The sequence below is a fragment of the Macrosteles quadrilineatus genome, unplaced genomic scaffold, assembly GCF_028750875.1.
Source record: "Macrosteles quadrilineatus isolate MER2022 unplaced genomic scaffold, UCM_ALF_1.0 Scaffold_1__1_contigs__length_201487025, whole genome shotgun sequence".
Taxonomy (NCBI): domain Eukaryota; kingdom Metazoa; phylum Arthropoda; class Insecta; order Hemiptera; family Cicadellidae; genus Macrosteles; species Macrosteles quadrilineatus.
The window spans coordinates 69925797-69950353 of NW_026542594.1; the positions used below are offsets into that span (position 1 = coordinate 69925797).

At 35.4% G+C, this 24557-nt stretch overlaps 1 protein-coding gene across 1 annotated transcript in view; it reads left to right on the top strand.

Annotated features, from left to right (window-relative positions):
• The window catches only part of LOC128997893 (TBC1 domain family member 14-like), a 121436-nt gene that overhangs the window by 71117 nt on the left and 25762 nt on the right, over positions 1–24557 (top strand). The window contains exons 6-8 of the mRNA XM_054423684.1: positions 3602–3719; positions 4347–4478; positions 20607–20802. Coding sequence (XP_054279659.1) covers positions 3602–3719; positions 4347–4478; positions 20607–20802 — 446 coding nt within the window. The remainder of the gene's footprint in view (positions 1–3601; positions 3720–4346; positions 4479–20606; positions 20803–24557) is intronic.

The following is a 24557-nucleotide window of genomic DNA, read 5'->3' on the forward strand; positions in this document are numbered from 1 at the left end:
AATTTGAAAAAAGCGTTCGGACAAATACGATTTCAACACTCCATAGTATGTATGGGGCAGCAAAGTTTTAATTTTGAACAATAATCCTGTGTGCCAGACTTTATCAAACGCCTGGGCTACGTCCAAAAAAGCAGATGAACAAAAACGTTTATTTTCAAGATCTTCCTTGATTACATTAACTATTCTATGCACTTGCTCAATGGTGGAATGCCTTCGGCGGAATCCAAACTGATGGGAAGGCAACAATTCTTTTTCGTCAATTATAATTTGAAGTCTTTTTAAGAAAAGTTTTTCAAAAACTTTAGAAACCACAGGAAGAAGAGATATAGGCCGATACGAGGATGCTTGATTTAAAGGTTTACCAGGTTTCGGAATAACAACAATTTGTGAAACCTTCCACTGTATTGGGAAGTATTTAAGGCGTAAAACTGCATTGAAAAGTACTGTGAGGAAAACTATTCCTTTTCTAGGAAGCTCTTTAAACACTTTACCTGTTATCAGATCATAACCGGGGGCTTTTTTGCCGTTTAAATCGTCTTTTATTACTTTAGCTACTTCAGATGGTGTGAACAGTTTTATTGGTAAATCAAGTTGATTTGGAGAATCGAGGAATTCCAAAATTTCTTGCTCAACATTTGAATTAATATTATATGGCTTGAACACTTCCTTGAAGTATGAAGCAAATACATCTGCTTTCTCGATGTTGTTTTTGGCCCAAGAACCGTCTTCTTTTAGAATAGGTGGAATGCAAATTTGTGGACGTTTTAAGTTTTTTGTAACTTTCCAAAGGGAGTAGTCACTAGCTTCAGATGGAGAAAGGTTTGATGTGAAATCTTGAAATCTGTCATTGTTTAATTTAAACAGTAACCTTTTTAGTTGTTGAGTGGCCCTGTTTAGATTTCTTTTATCCGTCTGGTCTCTAGAGTTTTGCCATATTCTACGGAGTCGGCGTTTTTCGGCAATTTTCCTATTAATTTCAATTGGATAGTGTATTCCTGATTTTAAATTATGTTTATTCTGGTCTGGAGTTGCTCTCCAAGCGGAGTCTTGAACTGTTTTGTTGAAATGTTCAACAGCAAGATTCAAATCTTCTTCGCTCTTCAAACACACAGAAATCTTTAAATTTTGATCCATTAATTCACGAAAATAATTCCAATCTGTATTTTTGTTGCATAAATGTGGTGGAATAGGTTTGAATATAACATTTGAAGTGATCGTTAAAATTACAGGTGAATGGTCTGAGGAAAGGTCCAGAGATTGCTCGATTGTCACAAAATCTCGGGATACACCTTTTGTAACAAAAAAATCAAGAAGGTCTGGTATTTTTTGACGATCAGAGGGCCAATATGTCGGTTCACCTGTCGATAGAGTATCAAGGTTCCGTTCTTGGATTGACTGCAGTAGTTGTCGACCCCTAGGAGTTGCCAGACGGGAGCCCCATGTAGGATGTTTGGCATTGTAGTCTCCTCCTGACAAAAATTTACAGCCTAAAGTGCAGAAGAAATCATTAAACTGTTGGCGTGTAATGTTGTGTCTAGGTGGGCAGTAAATAGAACTTATAGTAAGTGGGCCTGTTTCAAACTCCACTACAACAGATGAACTTTGGATGAAATCGAACTGATATTTAGGCAATTCACGGTGCTTGATATGACTTTTAATCAAGATAGCACAACCTCCATGAGCTCTATTGCTAGGATGGTTAGTGTTGTATAGACTGAAATTTGGAATTTTACAAAAGTTTAAATCAGTAAAGTGAGTTTCAGAAATAAGAATAATGTCCAACTTATGTTTAGCAATGAACAGTTTTAATTCTTGGCATCGCTGTGCCAAGCCATTAGCATTCCACAAGGCTATCTTCAAGGTTTTCACCATTAATTGAGCTTTTTAAGAACAGTTGTAAGTAGGTCAAGTAAGGAACCTATTTGTTGAGATTGTTGGATAAACAGTTTTTCAAACCGATCAAAGAATGAAGTTATTGTATTTGTTAACTTTTCTGTGGATGCATCACTAGAAGCATTACTTGGCGTGCGTGCATTCACATTATCAGAACTTGTGCTGGGTTTAGTTTTGATACTTACTCGTGAGTTGCTAACTGCCTCCGCATACGAAACGTCAGGACGTGTTAGATTGTCAGAAGAAGCAGAATTTGATGATTGAGTAACTTCAGCTTGTTTTGAGACGGTAGTTCTTTCTCGAGCCTGGGGATGTGTTCGACTCTGGATATTTTTGAAGACCATGCATCCCCTGTAATTGGCTGGATGACCTCCTCCACACAAGGCGCATATTGCAGGAGTAGAATTGTCTTTAGTGCATTTGATTGTATCGTGTTCTTTTCCACATTTAACACATCTAAATGGATGCCTACAGTAGGTTTTTGTGTGACCATATTGTTGACATCTTTTACATTGAACAATTTCCCTTTTCCTATAAGGGGGTTCAAAAGTTCAAAAAATACTTACCTGGCGTAGGGGTTACCGTGATCAAGAAAAATAAATAACAGCAATTAAATTATACAGCTGATCAAAATGTAAACAATTATGTTCTTCATAAGGATAACATGGGAACTTTCAAAGCCAATGGGGCAGAGCCCAAGGGACTTTTTCAAAAATGTAAGGCCAGTTTGCAAATCTACGCGACACGCTCTTTCCAATGAGACGTCAATGGGTAAAATCGGTTAAGAAATGACGGAGGAGTTCAACCGACAAAGTTTCATGTAGCGTATTAATTATATAGATAATAATAATTCCTATCACATTCACTCATTAAACAAAACAACACATTTGTAATAATAAAACACAAAGATTTACTAATAAGTTATGGGTAAATGATTAGTATTTGTAGTAAAATGTGTGATTATGAAATGTCAATTGCTTTTTAGTGATAACAAAACGCTCCGAGACCAAGCGACTTGTCAATTGACCTTGACCGGCCACTTGCTAAACCTGTCTTTTGTCTAAAATGCTTATGGCACATTTATTATTTCTATATACATTGGTAAATATTCTTTTTCAGAAATATATATACTATAAATATTTTTACCATTTATTGTTATATACATCAAAAATTATGTTTTCTTTTTCAACTCATAAAACTTATAAAACAGTTATTACTGTGCACCAAAGTGTATAATATCATATAACTATATTATTACCTTTACTAATATAACAGTCTTGGCTTATTACAGTTATATTTGATATTTTTCTGAGTTTCAAAAAATTAGTGTACATTTATCGATATTTTCCTACTTTGTATATTTTATTTCTTAAGAAGGGGTGAAATTTTTTTTTCAAAAATCAAACATATAAAATGTCTATATTTTGTATATCTTGGATTATTTGTTCATAATTTTGTAGGAAAATACCAGGACTCTACTTTTGAAATTGTTGTAAAAATGTTATGCAAATTTTAGTTCTTCAACTGTAGCACAAAAATTACCCATCTTGTGAAATCACAAAAAAGGCACGGACATTCATCCAATCCATCAGGGTTGTCCTAGGGTTTAGTTACTAAATAATACCACCAAAGTCTAGACAGCATTTAAAAAATTGCATTATTATTATTGCCAGTCCACTACTTTTAATTTACACTTTTGTGATTGTAGAAATAAAGGAGGCTAAATTGAGGAAGAAACAAATCCAGCTACAACTGAAAGTTGAGGAGCAGCTAGCTCAGGCCATCCGCACCTGGACTGTAGAAATACTGCCTTGGTGGGATAAGATGTAAGTAGTAACATTAACAGATCTAGCAAACAGTCTTTTCCGATGAAAGTGGCTCAGCTGTAATTGTAACGGAACTGTCAAATATTTACTTCACTCGACTAACCTTCTGAGGCCCCTACACATTGCAAGAACAATTTTGATCTACCTATTGTCTTTCCAAAGTGGGATGTGGGATGTAAACATGGTTATTGAGGAATGCTTAAAAATAAGAACAATATAGTTCTGGCAAGAATTTAAAACTTCTACACCACTTTTACAGAGTTTGCATCACTTTATTATCTTTGATAATTTGAAAACCTTTGTATTTTGAACTTTTCACATTCCTGTTTCTCTATAAAGTTATTAAAATCAATATTTATTATACTTGACAATCAAGTGTTAGGCACCCTTAAATTTTATATTATGTAATACAGTTGCAGAACAAAAAAGAGGAAATCCTCCCACATGTCTTACTGGTAATAAAATCACATAATCGATTTGCCGTATTAACTATGACGACGGAGTGTGTCCAAAGATACACTTCAGTTTGGCCACAACATATTGGCTGAGTTCACATTGTCCCTACCTCAGTTTTAATATCCGAACCACAATCTATTATTTTATTGTAACAGTGTTGTTTTATTTTAGACACAGCAGTAAAAAAGCTCAAGATCTGTGGTGGCAAGGGGTGCCTCCATGTGTGCGGGGAAAGGTGTGGAAACTAGCAATTGGCAACCATCTCAATCTCACACACTCACTTTACAACATTTACGTCCAGAGGTATAAATTGACAAATAAATAAGATGTCTTGGGCAATCTAAGTATTTGTGTACAAGTAAGTGAAACATATTAACTGAGAATAGGTTGATTTAAAACAGTCAGTGTGGTTGTACATGTCATTCAAGACTATGTAATCAGAAACAAGAAGTTATCTTATAAATTTTAATCTGATTAATAAATTATACCTTAAGTGCTGGCTCAATAGTAATAGTAATAATTATACAGTAGTATGATTGTTATTGTTGTAATACATTTCAATCCAGCCATTTTCATTGATGAAATGTAACGGTACTTTACTGGGATTAATAAAAATTCTACATGCATCCTTTTGAGATACATTAACATAGACTTACTGAAAAGAGACTTTATGAGTGGCAAATACTTAGAATGTTCAGTCGGGTGTGGTTTCACTCAGTGCATTGACAATCCTACTAGAGTCACTCACTGGTGTTTTGGTGAGTTGTCTGGATCATATTTTTGTTAAATACAGCAATGTTTGTGAAATTAAATCTCTGTGAATCAGACGGCTGTGACGGATCACTACAGCACTGGACTTAAGATCACTGCTGCCACTACACAACCCAACAATCCACAATGCTCCACACCCTCACATACTTATATTCCATTCCATTTCCATTTCCATTTTGTTTTGTCATGAGAGCATGAAGCTCCCTGACTGCAAGCCCGGTACCTATAATTAAACATACCCGGGCCCCATGATGTAGGCCGAAGCTAATGCACCAACCTTTGGTACATCATGGGAGGATGACTTAAGGTCATCAGGCTCACCGGCTGCCGAAGCACACCCTTCAGAGAGAGGGTTTCCCCTCAATCCTAACCAGGGATACCGGCTACTTGTTTAAGCGTCACTCCACCTGGGTTCCCCCAGGTACAAAACCCACATACTTATATTGACCATAAACTACTCTCACACCTTCTCACACATTGAAACTGGGCTCCTGTTGTCGATTGTAATCAAGATGTTAATTTCTGCTCCGGCCACTTCAATACAATAGTTGTAAATTGTATTAAATCAGCTACCAAAACCTCGAAAATACCCCGTCCAGACTTTATAAAATCAAACCTTGGATTATTATTATTGATGGGTCGGTACTTGGCGTCAAATTTTCGGTTCCGCCGGTTCTTGGTAAAAGAACTGGAACCAAGAACCGATGGTGAAATGTCGGTACCAGTACCTTCAGTACCGATAATGCAGAAAGATTACCGATATTGCCGCGATCCCAGGAGGCGACGATGACGTCTACATGGTTGCAAGAGATAATCATGATTTAAAAAAAAATCATAAAAATGTAATCACTTTTTTCATTAGTATTTTATTGTTCTTTGTTGCATGTGTTTTTTACAGTAAAGTTATATAAAAAATACCCTCTGTTATTGTTGTAAGCTTAGATACTATTATTATTTATTGTATTTGTGTATCAACAGTGAATAGACTCTGCCAGTAACAACATTGTAAAATTGCATGTACCTAAAGATTTCCTCGCACGTGCGTGTGCACAAGAGGATGTGAAATATTTAGCATGATGTTGGATGAAATAAAGGTTTTTGAATTGAATTGAATTGAATTGAATTTTACCGCGATGACGACGAAGACGTTTCCGCGACCACAGGAGTTCATGATGCTGTCTACACGGCCGTGGGAGATGTTCATGATTTTTCTGCGATCGCGGGAGATGATGATTACGTTTCCGTGACTGCAGGAGTCCATGATGATGTTTACACTCCTGCGAAAGATGATTTTGCCGGGATTGCGGATGACGACGATGACGTTACTGCGATACCGGGAGACAATGATGACGTCTACATGGCCGCAAGAGAGGTTCATGATTTTGCCGCGATCGCAGATGACAATGAAGACGTTTTTGTGACCGTGGGAGTTCATGATGATGTCTACACGGCCCAGGAGATGTTCATGGTTTTGCTGTGATGGCGGGAGACGATAATGACGTCTACACGACTGTGTGTGATGTTTATGATGTTGCCGCAATTGTGGAAGATGATGATGATGTCTACAGGTCGCGGGAGGTTTTCTTGTTCTTGCCACCATCCGTTGAACAATGATGATGTCTACATGGCCGCGGAAGATGTTCATGGTCTTGCCGCGACCGTGAAAAACAATGATGATGTTTCAGTGAGAATACTACTATTATTACAAAATTACTTTGAGTTTGGCCGGACTGAAAATATTTTTAGGCTGGCACATTTCTATAGGCCTAGTACCTTAAATATGCTAGTTATTTGATGTGATAAGAAGGGTTTACACTTGGAAATTGGCTAGTTATAATGTTTCATTGCTGCATACATTTTTTACTTGAAAAACACCCTAATAGCCTATCTCAAAAATACTTAATAGAAAGACATAAAGAGAGGGGCTGTTGTAGTACAATCAATCCATTCAGAAAACTTGGTAAAGCTATTTTAAAAATGGTATTGGTATTGAGAATTTTTTTTTTGTATCGGTATCAAGAATTAAAAAAAATGGGTATAGTTGCATCACTAATTCATCAAATTAATATTTTTAACACTTCTGCTAAATTATATATTATTTTGGTTTGAATGTGTTTGGCTATTTAAGTGTGTTTTTTTTTTTCTACAAATAAGTTTTATTTTCTTAATCCCTTAAGTTTTGTACCAACCTAATACCAATGCAAAATACTGTAACGACGTAATACTTGAAACACTGTATGTACATTTTGTTTTAAAAATAAAAATCTAAGTAGCCTTAGGACTGGGACACTACCGATGACCCAGTTTTGAACGACAATGACTTTCGACTGAACTGCACTTTTGTCTTACAACCAATCAATGAACGTGACTTGCGACATTACGTTCACGGTTTACGGGGAGTGTCAGCGCCGGGCTGTGATGGTGTCTTGGCCCAGGTCCTTTTTTGACAACATCAGCGCCCTAGGCACAACCTTTGACTAATAGTAGCGCCCCTTTGCGATATATATATAAAAGGGTGACCACCAACCGGCTAATCCGGGAATTATGCGTGGAACTTTTTTTAACCAAAAATTATGCGTGAATGTTGTATTTTTACCTGGAATTGTCAATTTACCACGATCGCGCAGCACAACAATGACGTTTACGTGACCCCAGGAGACGATAATGTGTCCGGTGACACACAGCCGCGAGGGATGATCAGAACTTTTCCGCGATCGCAGAAGCTGATCATAATGTCTACACGACCGCAGGAAACAGTAAGAATTTTACCACAATCGTGGGAGGCGATTACGACGTCTTCACAACCGCAGAAGTCAATTACGATCTCTCCAGGACCAAGAGAGATACAATAATCGGCCGCGACGGATTATAAGAATTTTAATGCGATCGCGCAAGACGATGATAATGTCCACACAACCACGGGAAAAGATCAGAATTTTGCCTCATTCGCGGTAGACAACGATAATCTCCTCAAGACCGCGAGATATGTTCATATATTCGCGATCATGGAAGACGATGTTTATGGCTACACAAACACGACTGCGGGAAATATTCAGAATTTTGTCGCGATTGTGGAAGACGATAATGATGTCAACACGGCCGCGAGGGGTTATCAGAGGTTTACCGTGATAGCATGCAAAAACAACCACTAAATAATTTTTTTTATTTTCTAATTTTTGGTGCCCCCCAAATAAAGTTAATTGCCTCGCGCCCTAGGCACGTGCCTATTCGGTAAATCGGTCCTGTCTCAGCCTGAGTCTTGAAAAGCAATTTCAATGTTCTATATGACCCCTTACTTCATATTGTCAACTACAGCATCATTTATGGAGTTTTCCCTGATTGCTATAAGTTATAAAAAGTATTTCCTTTAGACAAATCTAACGATTTCATCAATAAAAACAATTATCGCCCGTTATCTCTGCTTAGTGTCTTTGAAAAAATAATCGGAAAAATAGTAAAGGATCAAATAGTTTCCTATCTTCAAACAAACAGAATCCTAGCTAGCGTCAGTACGGGTTTTGTAGAGATAAAAATATTTCAGATGCCTGTAGACTACGGGGTGGTCAAAGGTTCAACTCTCGGGCCAGTTTTATTCTTATTATGTATAAATAACATCTCTAAATTAACCATTTTTGGTCAAATGTTTTTATTTCCTGAAGATACCTGAATTTTCCTTCAGGGAAAGACTTGGCCCGAGGTACGAGATTAGGCTGTGCATGATCTTATGATTGTAAAACGATGGTTGAATCAAAACATACAAATCTCTAATTACGTTGCTTTTAGAGTAAAAACAGCGACCTTGAACATTTTGAAGGACTAGTAAATTTTAACAACTCATTGTTACATTTAAATTAATCACCGCTGTAGCTCTTACAAGACCAGAGATTTAGGTACACTGGACACCAAAAATCATATTAGTCCGTACAAAGAAACAAACATTTTTAAGGGAAATTTTCAAACATTCGTCAAAAAATCATTTTGTAAGGTTTGAATTGTTTGTTATTTCATTCATCTATATTAATGTACATTTTTCCAAGCTTGTTTGCAATCTATTAATTTTGAATGAGGGAAATATATCATTTTGAGAATTAGATTATAATAAAATATAAGATAGTTTATTATTTAAATTATCAAACGTCCTATGACACCAGACATTGTGATGTTGAATTATTGAGAACCAATAGCTGACTGTCTTCTAATTGTAATGGGATGAGGAGTACGACTCACTCAGGACCGCCTCCACGGCTGTGTCACCAACTGAGCAGACACAATAGACCCAAGGGGTCGACCATTAGCACGGTCTAGTGGTTTCCACATTGTTTGTGTTTTGGCTTTCTATCTACTCAAGACTCAAGCGTGGCTGTAACCACCTTCCAAGCATATCAACCTCAACACTGCACTTCATGACCAGCTTTCTCCTATGTATCTGTCTTGTAATAAGTTTATTTTTGGTGACATAATTTAAATAAATTTTACATTAACATCGAAATATAAATATGGAAAAACTGAACAGATTTATAAATGCTTGAACAAAAATTATTTTATTTACTTATGTAAAGATAAATGGCAAAAACCTGAAGCAGACCTACATATCGATTATAAAAGTAAACACGTAAGTAATATTTGAAAATGGATCAAAAGTAAAACTATAGCTTACATATTGAAATGGTCATTATGGTAAACAATTTCAAAATATACTAGTGCACCCGTGCGGCTCTAAGCGCCGCAAAATTATTAAAAAAATGAAATTAGAATAAACTAATAAAAACATTAATTGAACAAAAATGTTGTCAGTCAAGTAGCACTTCTTCAAACACCATGTTAGATTTGGAAAAACATCCATCTGGAAGTACCGGTTTCGTTGACGAAAACTTTAGTGCCATTTAATGACCTAGACCTACTGAGGGCAACATTAAGTTGGCCGTGAGGGAATACAGGCTTAGGTTACACATAATAACATATAATAATAGTTTGTTATGTTAGAGATGAATTGCAGAATTGGTTAGCGATTGGCCTTGTGCTTTATTAATTGTCATAGCAAACGCTAACATTAGAGGAAACTGCGATCTTTGCATCTTAAATGGTAGATTTGTCTCTGATGGACACATTTTGATTCTGGGAATGAATATTGGTTCTCCCTCACTGGTTCCTGTTAGAACCTTGCATTCTACTGTGTTTTCGTGTAATCTAGCTACCTGTAGGCGTGTGCCATTTATGCCTTTTGTAGTATTCAAGTTTTTTTATGAACAAAACGACTGTATTAGTTTTCAAATAAAGATAGTGTCTTTGGAGGCCGCTAATCTCAACACTGTTGAGGAATTCTTTTGGGCGTTCCAGTTTTACATCTATGTTGTCGGCCAGCAATGTGTCAACACTATCGTAAACCTAAGTTTCGCCTTGAATGGTGGATTAAACTGATTCTAGATAAATGAGTAGGAACTCCCTCTATTCTTTTGAACATATACACTATATAAAGAAGAGATAATTTCCCCCCATGGATGACAGGAGAATAATCTTGTCTGACCTGTGAAATGACGTCTGTGAAATGCCATGTTTGTGGCATTTCCTGAAACCACCCTTCTTCTCCATATGGAAAAAGTAGGGGGTAAGCCATGGGGTCAAGTCCAGAGCAGTGTGCACCTACATTTTCCGGATACCCATATTTCGGATATACTATGAACTCATGGGCTCCCTCAGGACAACCATTATCAGATTTAAATACGGCTGCTACATAATTTGCCGTTGGTAGATTATATCTTCCTTGGTCTCTGTTTCTATTTGAGTATAAAATCATTTTGACATTCTTTTGCTGGTCACCTGGTGTTTCTCTTAAAACCTCATTAAATGTCATTAAATGCCTGAGCATATGGATTTTAGTTTCATTAATTAAATTTGTTAGCTCAAGCATAACATTTACGTTACAGGAATTATTTTTAGGTGCATCACATCGCATTCTTACCGCTTGCTCTGTATCGTAAAAAAATATTTGGGCATAAGAAGAGCTTTCTTGGTTTGCATCTAGCATAATACCTATTCTGTGATGCACCTGGCTGTTCACTATAAAGAAGTAGGGTCCTCCATATTGACACTGGAACTTACCATAGCCTGGTTATAATTTCTACAAGGTTTCTTGAAATGTTTGGCCTTCTGCGAGTCTCCGGTCATCATCTCTTCTAATGCGGGGTGTGATCTTATGGGAAGAAGATCTACTTTTCCCTGTGATAACATTAGGTGTATTCGCCCCTAGTTTTCATCTCTGATCAAAATTACAGAGCATTGCAATTTCTGCATATCTGATCCATAGGCCCCAGACAATGCAATGCAGGATTTTGGTTAGTCAAGCCAGGTCTTCTCTTTTCTGCATTACGTCTTATATGCATCAAATCCTGCACCAATCTCCGTCTCTGCCTGTTTTCCCTATTTACCCTTCAGCAGACTCTTGGCATTATTTATTATAGTATTTTTTCAATAAACATTTTTATAATATTATACGTTAAGGGTTATGATTTACTATCTCACATGAATGTAAATCTATATCTATAAAATTATTCATAAAGTAAAACAATCAAACATCATATGTTTTTTTAGATTATCAGCAAATAACAAATGTCTCTTGCTTTCAACTTTTTCCACTGTTATATTATGGAAGAAAAAACGTACTTTAGACGCACCCCGTACATCCTGAAAAATAATATTGAAAAACAAAAACCTTAATGCAAAACTACAAATTGAGGCAAACATTTTGACATCTTAAACATCAAAATAGGTCCAGAAATAACGGAGAAGTTTTGTAAAAAAAAAACAGCCCTCTCGTATTATTAATTATTTATTTTGAAAATTGAGTTTATTTCAATATAAAATATGTTGACATACCTTAATTACGTCATCAATCCTAAATTTTTAGTCTAGTCGGCGACTAGTTTCAAAACCAAGGTTTCATCGTCAAGCCTGTTGCTTCATTAAATTATTGGAGCACAATGTCGTCATCAATACACAACTAGTCAACGCATAGCACACACGAACAGGGGTACAATACGAATACATTTACATAAAATAATGCGCGGCCGGCCATAACACGCGCGGTGATGGACTCGATGCAACTACCCGACTCCTGTGGTCTGGTGACCTTGGGGGGGATGGATCAGCTGATTACGAGCTCTGCCGTTATCGATATCCTCAATCCTGTCAAATATTATATTACGGCCAAAATTTAATTTTTCGTTTAGAATGTCATGGGGATGGTGTTTGGTTGATTTGTACATTTCATAGCTTTCTAGGACGTTCATTAGGGAGCCTTTCGTGCATTTGTGTAATATATTTAGGTTATTGCTACAGTACAGCTATAACGTTGTGGTTTTCGTTGATCAGGTGTTCGGCGAACTTAGAATAATGAGTTCGCAGTTTAGGTTTGGGGAGGTGTTCGTTAAACCTTTTCTTGAATGAACGACCTGTTTGTCCTATGTACATTTTTGACAGTCGCTGCACGATAATTTGTAGACTCCGGTGTCCTCTAGGCTGTTATAATTGGTTAATTTTGAAGTAGGTTGATTTAAAAGGCTTTCTAATTTACTGGTAGTTTTGCTGGCCAAGGTAATATTGTGTTTCTTCAATTCGTTTTTTAGGGTGTAGTGCAAATTGCTACCATATTCTATGGAGACAAAGTTTTGGTTGGGTTCTTGTAGTTGCTTTCTGTTCTTTTGTTTACGTATGATATTGTCAATGATATTACTATTGTAGCCATTGGTGACGGCTATGTATTTTACTAATGCATATTCATTGTTATAGTCAGTCTGAGACATGGGAATTTTTAAAAGTCTATTAACAAAACTATTGTAAGCGGCCATCTTGTGGGATTGTGGATGGTTAGAGAATGCGTGGATGGTGTGATCTGTGGTTGTAGGCTTTCTGAATATTTTGTAGACGATGCTGTTGTTGCTTTTGGTCAAAGTGAGATCTAGGAAGTTTAATGAGTTGTTATTCTCGATTTCAAGTGTGAATTTGATGTTTCGTGAGATACTGTTTAAGTACTTATTTAAAAGTTGTAGCTGCCAATTACCATTAATTAATTTAAAGTTGTAGAATTACCATTAAAAATCAAAAAGGTGCCATCAATGTATCTCTTATAAAAAAAAATGTTCTTTGAAAATTTGTTGTTGGCAGAGAGGATATTTGTATTTTCAAAGTTGTTAAGGTATATTTCAGAGAGTATACTGGACAACGGCGAGCCCATGGCGAGACCGTCTTCTTGTAGATAATACTTCCCATTAAAGTTGAAGTAGTTCTGATCTAGAGTTGTTTTAAGGAGGTGTATTATTTCTGGAGTCTTTGCTGAGTTGGGAGTTTATTAACAGGTTATCTCTGACTATGTCCAATGATGCTAAAGTATGTCTATTTTCTATTTTAGTATCTTTTAGCAAATCTATTAGCTCTAAACTGTTCTTTAAGCTGTGGTTTTCTTTTAGTTTGACGTTTTTTCTAAGTATTCTGTCTAAAGCTTTTGCGATTTTGTAGGATGGAGCAGATGTAAAATTTACCAAGGGTCGGATAGGCATGGTCTCTTAATGTATTTTGGGCAATCCCCTCAATACTGGTGCCTTAGGTTTTATCATTTTTAGGTAGTTGCTTCGGTCCTCATTGAAGATATGTTATGTGTTATTAATGGCAGTTTTTATTTTGGTGTGAAAGAGATCAGTCGGGTCATTGGGATTTCCTTGATGTTGCTGTTGTTTATAAAATCTAAAACCTTATCGTTGTTATCGTTTAATTTCATCATAACGATACATTGACCTTTGTCAGCCTTTGTTGCAATACATTTGTGGGTAATCAGTTTTTCTTTAATGGATTTTATGGTGTTTATGTCATTTATTAGATGGTTATTTTTTTTTTTTTACTTTTATTTTGATTCAGTATTGTTTTTACTTTAATATCAACTAGATAACCCGTTGCTCGAAATCGAGCAAAACTGAAACTTGTATTAAAAGAATAAACAAAAAAAAATAAACAGCAAGACCTTAATCAAAGAGTCACTCTAAAATAACTTATATGACTGATTATAGTATATAAAAAATATTATGATGTAAAAATATAAAGGTAATCTACAATATTTAAATTCACATTCACTCTCATACTGCTTTGGTTATCTTTATCTCTTATGTATAGTAGGTGGCTGCACTCTATGAACACACAGATGTCAACCACACACTGTAAAGTGAGCTTTTGACCTAATGTAGCTCCTCTCTTGACGCCAACCATTGCTACTCTTATTCTAGCATTGTTAAATTATTTCTACGATATGTTCTGTTTCAGGCGTGTTTAAATTAGGGGCCCCAACCCAAATCTCTGGTTGGGAACATATGAGGGTAAGCAAATGGATCTAACGACAGATTTAGAATGGATACGCGTTTAACATTATTAGTATTGGAAAAAACTATACAATTTATTTGGCCAGGTGGTGCTTTGTTTTCAGCTTTAAAAATTGACTAATAATGGTTAAAAATGTACCTTGTCAGACAATCCTTGAATGTTTTATAGTGTCGAAAATAAACTTGCTACATGTTTCGGTGGTTATTAAATTCCACCATCATCAGGCACACAAAAGGATCCACTTCTTGAGGTGTCGTCAGAGTTGTTACATACATTTAACACGAACACAAAACACGAAACGATTAAATACACGGTAACAGATAGGCCTATCAACTTATGCACGTACATTGCCGCGGGCAGGACTGGAAGTAGACTGAACCAGGTTATTAAGGACCGACGTGGACTCTGGATTGTCGTCTGCGTTATCAACAGCTGATATAGGACTATTGTAGTGACGGAGTAGAGTGTTGAAAATATAATGGGATTCATAATTGAGTTTTTCATTCAAAATTTGTGTGCTGTCCCTGGTTTTTAGGTCCTTATATATTTCAAACTCCTCCAAGGTATTTAATAAGTTTCCTTTCCCACAATAATGTAGAATGTCGAGACCGTCATTTATATCCAGCATATCATGGTTATTGTCAATAATGTGCTGAGCGAATTTGGATTTCTGCAATTTAAGTGTAGGGGCTGGTCGATGCTCTTCGTATCTTATTTTGAAAGCTCTCCCACTTTGTCCTACATAAGTGCTCGGGCAATCAGCACATTTTATGCGGTATACACCTGTCTTTTCATATTTATCAACATGTGGGCGCTTGCCTTTAGATATGTTCTGCAGCCGATTTGTAGTTTTAAACGCTAGTTTAACACCATGTTTATTGAGATCTTTCTTCAAATAGTTGTTTATTTGGTGGTTGTATTCAACGCAGCAATACACTACTTTGTTATTATCATTATTTGCTGGCATGCGGCATGTATTTTCCTTTTTCTTTGCAACGATTTTGTCTACCATTTTAGATTTGTATCCATTAGCCACGGCAATGTGTTTTATTATATTAAGCTCTTTATTGTAGTTTTCTGGACTTAGTGGGACATTTAGTAGTCTGTAGACCATTGAGTTATAAGCTGCCAGTTTTTGAGAATATGGATGGTAAGATGTGCTATGGATGGTTTGGTCGGATGTCGTGGGTTTACGGTATATGCTATACTCCAATGTATTGTTGCGTTTTTCAAGAGTGAGGTCCAGAAAATTTATTTTGTTGTCTACTTCCTTTTCCACAGTAAATTTTAGGTTCGGCGACACAGAGTTTAAATATTGGTGTAGTAAATCAAGTTGACGGTTGTTGCCGTTAAATATTATAATAGTGTCGTCTACATATCTAAAGTATTTCACTATTCTATTTACATGTTTGTTTTTATCAGAAAAAATTTGTCTATGTTATTTAAATAGATTTCTGACAGGATTCCCGAGAGAGGGGAGCCCATGGCAAGACCTTCATTTTGCTTGTAGAATTTTCCATTGAACGAAAAATAATTTTGGCCTAATATTTCCTTTAGGAGACATATTATTTCTTCTATGGCTTCAGGTAGGAGGCTTGAATTTTCTTGTAAGTTTTTAAAAACTAATCTACAGTTTTGTCTATTGGAACGTTGGTATATAGGTTTGTAATGTCAAACGATGCTAAAATATGGTGTTGTTGAATGTTGAGACTTTTAGTTTTTTCAATGAAATTATTTGAATTTTTTAAGCTATAGTCATTTTTTAGGACAGTATGTGTCCTAAGAATTTTCTCTAGGCGTTTAGCAAGTTTATTGAATGTTTATTGTTTAAGAATCTCACTTGACTCCTCGGAGCTCTCGTCACTACAGAATGTCTGCCAACGTCTTCAAAGATTTGCAAATGGGCATGTGACCCTATTTCCCACATATTTTTTCATTTGCATTTTTTGTTTGAATTGTGCATAATTCTCCTTTGAGTTCTAGTGACATTGTCGTACTCACTTATATATCTGTGCGTATTCAGGATCATCACCTTCTTGAGGAATTAGAGGACCTAGTCGGTGGTAAAACGTGTCATGAATCTTGAAATTGTCGATCCCCTGTGGAATTTTCTCATCTTAATGAGCTTCGGAGCTGACCATGGTAAAGGCAGAATTGAATCGACAAATTTTATCCAAATAATTTCTGGATATAAGTATCACAGTCCTTTTTTCAGATTGGGAGTTTCCAATAAGATCCTGAAGGTATGGTGAATTGCACAAATGAGGTAAACAAACCTTTCATCTATAGTAACAAAGAGTAAAACTTAACTGTCTCGGTCAGTCTTTTCTTGCTTAAAATGTTAAGCTTAAAATATCACTACAATGTTAACATTTAACGTTAATTTGTCTGAGGTTGGAGGTTGGATGTATCACAACGGTGGTACTGCCACTATGTACCCGTCAAATGTTCAATTGAGAGGTTGATGCAAGCGGTCATGTCCGCGTTCCCTCCAGCCACTCACAGTTCTTCGTCGTACTCGCGGCATTTGATTTTAAATTGAAATGAAATAAGAAAGTTAACCAAACAACATAAAACACTGTATAGGAACTGGAATTTTAATACACATTGTACATTGCATGATAATATGGTAATGTAACGGATAACTGCCCTGTGAATAATCACTTTTAAACATTCACTTCATCGCATCGAACTGTAACTACATGATAATCAGTAAAGTACGATGGTAAATCAATTTAACCATAGTCAAAAATAATGAAATATTTATTAAATATTTATTCTTTTTGTCTATGATTTAACTATTACAAACACTTTGTTGTCTAGTATTGCTAGGAAACTCTTGATTATGAACCAGACTTAGTTAACAGACTGAAACAAAATATAAATTCTAGCTTTACTCTGGAAGTTTTAAGTCCTGCAGTCTGTGGTTAACCTTAAAAAAACTATTTCAAACTACGTCCATATGTTATTTTGTAAACAAAAGAAAATGAGTTTGATCTAATGTCAACAGATAGCGCCGCCTTCCAAACTTTAGCCCTTAAGTGTACTTAAGTGGAGCCCTTTCTTAGACGTGTATTCTGAGACGTATTTGCACATCTACGTGAAAATACCTTTGATTTGACACCTCAAACTTTAAAATCCATCAAGCCGTTATCGAGTTATGACTGTGAAAAGAAAACTGCTTGCGTATTAATATATAGATAATCTGCCTGACGTAATTTTTAGAGTTTTCATCTTTGATGGAGCTAATAGCTATCTCAGCATTTAACAACTCAGAGGTTAAATTTTTATTCCAATTTCTTTTCAATATGTTGTGTTTGAGTCCTTTATTGAGGACGTTCATTTCGGGTTCGGTAAAAGTCAAGTTTGTACAGTTTTTTACTCTAGGAAAAAATATATGGTTTGATATGAATCACTCAATTGGTTTGGACTGTAATTCAACAAGTTTTTCTATTTTGCATTTTTGTGTTTCTTTTTTCCTGAAAATGATTTTATTTATTTGATTATCGATATTCATCAAAACATTATTAATTTGAGAAGGGTGGATTGCATTCAAAATGTCGATGTGTGAATTCAAGAGTAAATTGTTTAACATATCTTTCTTCTTGTAGAGAGATTTAATTTCATTTTAGCGAATTTCCCTATAGGGAAGAATCTATTACCGTAGGTGGCACGGTAAGACCTAGACCCGGGACCGATTTACTTTTTCATTTTGATGTCCCCAGAGGCCAAAAACACCATTCGTTCAAATTTTTATATATGTATATATATAGACTTATATATATACAATACTTATATATATACCATACATACAAAAATTATAACGAAAACATTACCATACTAGACATTATTAACAAAGGAACCATAATGAACATAAAAGAAAATTTTCACATATATAAACACTACAAAGAAGACAGAAACAACATTTTAAATATAGTACACACACAAACCACTAATCCTATATTTAACAAAATTATAAGTGTTAGAAAAACCAACAACTAAACATTCATTCACATAGGTACTAACAAAATTAACAGCTGTATTTATTCATAACATAATATTTTTGTTTGAAATTAGGTTAACACACTTGAAAATGTCCTTAGAGACGAAACATGTTGTGATTTATTAAATAAAAAAGAATATAAAAAAAGGGTACTCATGTTATTTTACATATTATTTATTAATATAGACTTATATATATATATATATATATAAACGTCCGTGAACGCGATGACTTGAGTAATTTTTGTCCGATTTTGATGAAATTTGGTTTAAAGGTGTAAAGCGGGATAAACTTGAATGAGTTCGCAAACCAGCATGATCGGACAATGGGAACGGGGCTTTACGGGGGGGTTTTATGGGGTAAAAATTGGGTTTTCTCACTTTTGACCCTCAAAACACAAAATTTCCCAATTTCTCTTTAGACCTTTTTAAAGAGCTTAAAAAAACAATTAATTTAGTATATAAAAGTATTTTTGTTCGGTTAATAGTAACGGAGAAAATAAAAAAAATTGTACATTTAAAATTCCCATGTTATTCTTATGGAGAATATTGTCAAATGTTGTAGTTTGCTTGTTTATGGATACATTTTGTATTTTGATAAAATTTTTTATTTTGTACTAAGCTATCAATATTTTACAAAAAACACACTTTATTAGTTTCCTTGTAGCAGCAAACCTAGGTACTCGTTAAACCTAATGTTATTAAAATATATTTAATTGAAAATCAATTAAGACAAATGGAAATTTGCTTAGTCGGCAGGTTTGCTGCGGTAGGGGTATTTTATCCAAATTGATTCTGCTAAAGATTTGGCCTTTTGAGCAGCAAAGCTCTTGTTCTTTACTTTTACTTGGACGTAGTTGGGGGCGATGTTCAGGTCCATGCATGCCTTGTTAAATTTTATGCTCTGACGTGTGTTCAATAATTTTGAGATCATTTGCGTCAACCAGCTGCAACATAGGCTATATTTTAAGTAAAAAGTAGTGAGGGTACTTACCCTTCAACAGCCTAAATTTTGTGGGCTAACTAATGATGATGGGGGGAGAAAATCATAATATCGCCAGATAGCGCAGTTGTTGTGCAGCGGGTGACGATAATGATGTCTTCATGATTTGTCAGTGACTTTGCCGCGTCGCAAATGAATACAATGATACCTCGCAACTGTGGGAGACGTTCATGATGATATGATGTCTCCGTGACAGTGGTAGATGTTCAAAAAATCACTATGATCGCTTCAGATATTTTATGATGGCGCAGTGATTTCGGGACATAGCATTAATTTTGCCCCTGCTATACTCCATCAACAACTGCATCAAGGACTCCCGCGATCGCAGCAAAATCATGAACATCTTCCGTGGCCGTGATGACGTTATTATCGTCTCCCGCAATCACTCAAAGGCGATTGTTGTCTCCTGCGATCGCAGCAATATCATGAAATTATTCCACGGCCGTGTTGAAATCATCATTGACTCCCGCTACCTCAGCATAATCATGAACATTTCATGATATGCCATGCATAATTTTATCCCGTGTAGACGTCATCATGATCACGGAAACGTCATCGATGTAGAAATGACGTAGAAATTATCACGGCAAATCATGAACATCTTCTGTGGCCGTGATGACGTTATCACGGACGTTATCACGTTATGTCATTATCGTCTCCTGCGATTACACAAACGTGATCGTGGTCTCCCACAATCGAGGAAAATCACAAAAATCTTCTGCGGCCTTGTAGATGTCATCATTGACTCCCGCGGTCACAGAAACATCATCGTCGAGGTCCACAATCACAGCAAAATCATGAACACATCCCGCGGCAGTGTAGACGTCACTATCTTGCGATTACGGAAATGTCTTAGTTGTCTTCCGCCATCGCGGCATAATTATGAACATCTCCTGTGGCCAAGAAGACGTCTTCATCGTCTCCCGTGGTCACGGAAACTTGGTTGTAGTTGTAGGTCTTGTGGGCGTGACGGGTATTGGTATCAGAATCGATTTCTGATGATCGGTTCTTGATACTGATACCAAAGGCCAAGTATCAATGGTATCGAGAATCGACTCATCCCTATTAATTTTAATCTCCTATGTATCTAAGTTAGAGGTGAGAACTAATTTTTAGTTGCATGGTTAGGCCTGGATTTTATTCTCACTCTTAATTACAGATAAGTACAAATGTTGAACCTAAATATTTTCCATGTCCTTGGGAACCATTGTATTGCAAAGACAACTTTTGAACAAAATATGTTGTTTTTAGAGGATAAGTGTTATAGGCTATGTTAAATGTTGTCTTTGCAGAGCCCAAGATAGGCTGCGTGGAGGAGGACCGAGTAGTGAGAACGACAAGGAAGCTAGCATGGAGCTTATACAGCTAGACATCAGTCGTACGTTTCCTCACCTTTGTATCTTCCAGCGAGGCGGTCCATACTATGACATGCTGCACTGCTTGTTGGCTGCTTATGTTTGTTACAGGCCTGATGTTGGCTATGTGCAGGTAAGAAAGAGCATCTCACCCACAACTTTGGTTAAGAGTTGCTCAAAATATAAGGGAAACTTTTTGTGGGTTCAAATTCTTAGCTTTATCAAGTAGGTTGAACGAATTTGAACTTTTTCTAAATCACTAGTTCAGGGCATATATGCCCATGGTACTAATGCCAGTGATCTACCATCAACCAAGTTAGCATCAGATGCATTTTAGTAAATAGGTGGCATGATAAGACCAAGACACGTACCGATTTACAATCACTCATATTTTTATTTTTTATATATAAGTGTATTTCCGTGAACACAATAACTGATCAATCGTGGTCCAATTTTGTTTAATTTGGATTCAAATGCCCAGTTTTACTACAATCATGGGCAGAGTGAAATATAACAATAACTGATCTAGTATATTGAAGTGTACAATGCAAGCTTAATGGTTACAGAAGAAGTTTAGTAAAATACAGTTTTAAATTCCTGTAAATTATTGTATTTTGCTTGTTTATGGTTAATTTTAAGGGTCTAGTTGGTATAGTATGGTTGTAATAATTACTTTCAAATTACTATGTAGTCAACTGTAGTTTCGAGCACATAAAAGGCTTATCAGATGTTTATTTTTTATCCTTTATGACTTTTCCCAATTCTATTTTACCACAAAAACTAGCAGCTATACCCGTGCCTTGCAACGGGGAGTCAGTATGCAAAAGAAACTATATTTAAAAATACCTTAAAAATGGTTTCACTCCCTCCATTAATTTGGAAATAAAATTGAACTGTATTACTTAACTTGATACTTGAAAATAAATATAAATAAAATTTTTTTTAGTATGTTTTTGTTGACTCAGACTCTGAACACTTATTTAGGCTACCCAGGATACAAAAACAATGATAGATTTTAAGGTATAATAAAATAACATGTTGAATGGTCTGTAGGTCTACTGTAAACAAAAATCCATCACAAAATGTTTAACATATTTGTTTGGTAAAATATGAAAAATAGATGTAACTTAGAGGTTGAAATTAATCAGTCTTAATTAGGCTACTAAAATTTGAGTTTTAAAATTTAGTATCTTGTTAAAAAGTGCAAAACGATGTTAAATTACTGTCACAGACCTTAGTGAAGCTGAAGAGATATTTGGTTTGGGGTACCCCACCTGACTTAAAGCACTGGGCAATGGCTTCGTCGACGATAACTGTTCATGTACACGTTGAACTAATTGCACTATTTCTATAATTGTCCTTTTAATGATCAAAAAAATAATTTCTTCTTGGAAAAAAACAGAATTAGTGTCACTTCTATTAGCACTGTACACACTGATTAATTTAATGGTTGTAATATGAAGAATGAATTTAAGTTGTGGGATGATGAAAAAATTATGCAGATAGACGATAGAAATATGGTGATTACTCAGCGGCGGACGACAGTGGACTGTGTCGTTTGGAAGGATATCAGCGTTGAGGGCAAAGGCCGCATACCTTCGTTATCTCAAAGAGCGGCTGAATAGCGGAAAATATTACTTGGGCTAAGCTTTGTTTGAAACGGAAAAATATAAATATGGAATTGTTAATTGTTTGATTTAAATCATGAAACTTAAATATATCCAACAGTATTTTAGTGAAATAATAATCAAGCAAATGGAAATTTGCTTAGTCTGTAGGTTTGCTGCAGCAGGGGTAATTAACATTAATATTAATTAATTAATATTAGGCCTACTGATAACACAAAAATATGTCCAAAAAATAATTCTTTTAAAACCCAGGATAAGAGCCTAGGTTGATACGGCAATGATTATAGAATCTTAATTATTTTACTATATCGATCCAAAAATATTTTTTTCAACATTGGATTATTCCCTGTAACATATTATTACAGCATTTCACAAATATTAGAAGAGACTCAGTAAACAAATGACTGTAATGAAAGAATCCTATACTCTTGGCATTGACATAATTATGGTTTAACAGTTCCATTTAAGTAATGTTAAATAATATTTACATTCAGGCGAGTGACATAGTTTATTGATGTTTATGATCCATGCAGTTTCTGTTCTAATATTCATGCAGTATTTAATTTGTTTGGACCAGCTGTATGAAATTGTGAAATCAAAATTCATTTGACAGTTAGTTCTGCTTGTTTAGATTTTTAAGCTTTGTGGGTTTGTTCTTTGTTACCATGGATACCATACCATCAATAAATATTTACTTTTAAATCTCACCTGAGATTTTTGAAAGCCCACGGGGCAGAGTCCTAGATCAATATCGAAGCAGGAATAGTTCTATATGTATCATCAGAGCTGTAGCTTCATTTGTGTGCAATTTGAGCCCAGTCGGTTCAGTAGTTTTAGAGATTAGCTCATACAATTATACAAACACCCAGACACACAGACACACGGACAAACACCTCCTCTTCTTTATAATATTATATAATACGAGGTGTTAGCCCGTCCTACGTACGGGAATTCAGTAGTCAGTTAAAACCGTGTACAATTCAGATCAGCTAGTTTACATATATAAAGACAAAGTTTCTTGCAGTTTTAATGTGAAAAATCATCTTGTAAACAAATGTTGTGTGACGAAATATGTTTTTATTCCATCATAGGCCTATACGATATGCATTTTAAATCCGATAATTTTACAATAAAACAGCAATTCTGCAATTTTTACGATGTGAAAAGCGTTGAAGTGAGATTTGCAGCCGACTCGCACAGACGCACACTGATTATAAGTAGCCTCCAGTAGAGAGAGAGTAATATTCAATTGAGAAGTGTATAGACCTAGTCAACGATACCACCTTCCATAGCATACCTGCCTCTTCCATAACAATTATTATCACCACAATACAACTACTATACACAATTCCCAGTAGGTCTGAATAGAAACGACCTAAAATAAAACTATAGTATCCAATAAAATTCACAGTACACATAATTTAACTTTGGTGTCCTAACATCAAAACTAATAGTCACACCTATCCTTTATATCAATTTCACTGCATTAATTGCTAAATAAATAAGCGTAAACAAAGAAAAGTAAAAACAATAACAGTTTGTTTTGAAACAGCTGTTTGGTTCAAATAACATTCATTTGAAAAAAAGAACTGGTCACATGTAGCAGGAATATAAAAAGTAAACACGCTAGTAAAGCTAATGACGTAATTGTCAATGTTTATTATCCATACCGTTATCAGTTCTATCATTGATAATTACCCACCCTCATTGAATAAATGTACATCGTAATTTCCCATATTAGTTAATTTAAACTACAATATATTCATAGTTGAAAGAAAAGTGATATTTTCACGTTTGGGGGCGCTGATATAGGCGCCCCCAAACGTAACCACAACTGAACACGATTTCATAAAAGGATGGTTTGTCTAATTGCAGTATCCTAGGCCAATGTTGACGTTGTGTCCAATCTATGTCATCCATCTGTTTATCTTTGTATAAAACCCGGCTGAGGTTGTGGTGGCAATTTTTAAAATCGTGATTCCTGATTATTCTTGATCTTCTTTTTATAACATCAATATTTCCGGGCCTAATCCAAACAAAAATAAAGCAGACAAACATTAATTGTAAACAAAAAGCTACCATGAAGAATTAAAACATGTAAACATTGTTATTTTTATAATCTTTCCTTGAAAAGTGGAGCAGTAAAATAATTTGCATTTATCCTTTTTTATTAAGACTCGTGTACAGAGCTTCGATTTGTACTGTGTTTTAATTAATTTTGGTTAAAACTGTGGTTTAAACTGTGGTCTAATTATCTCTA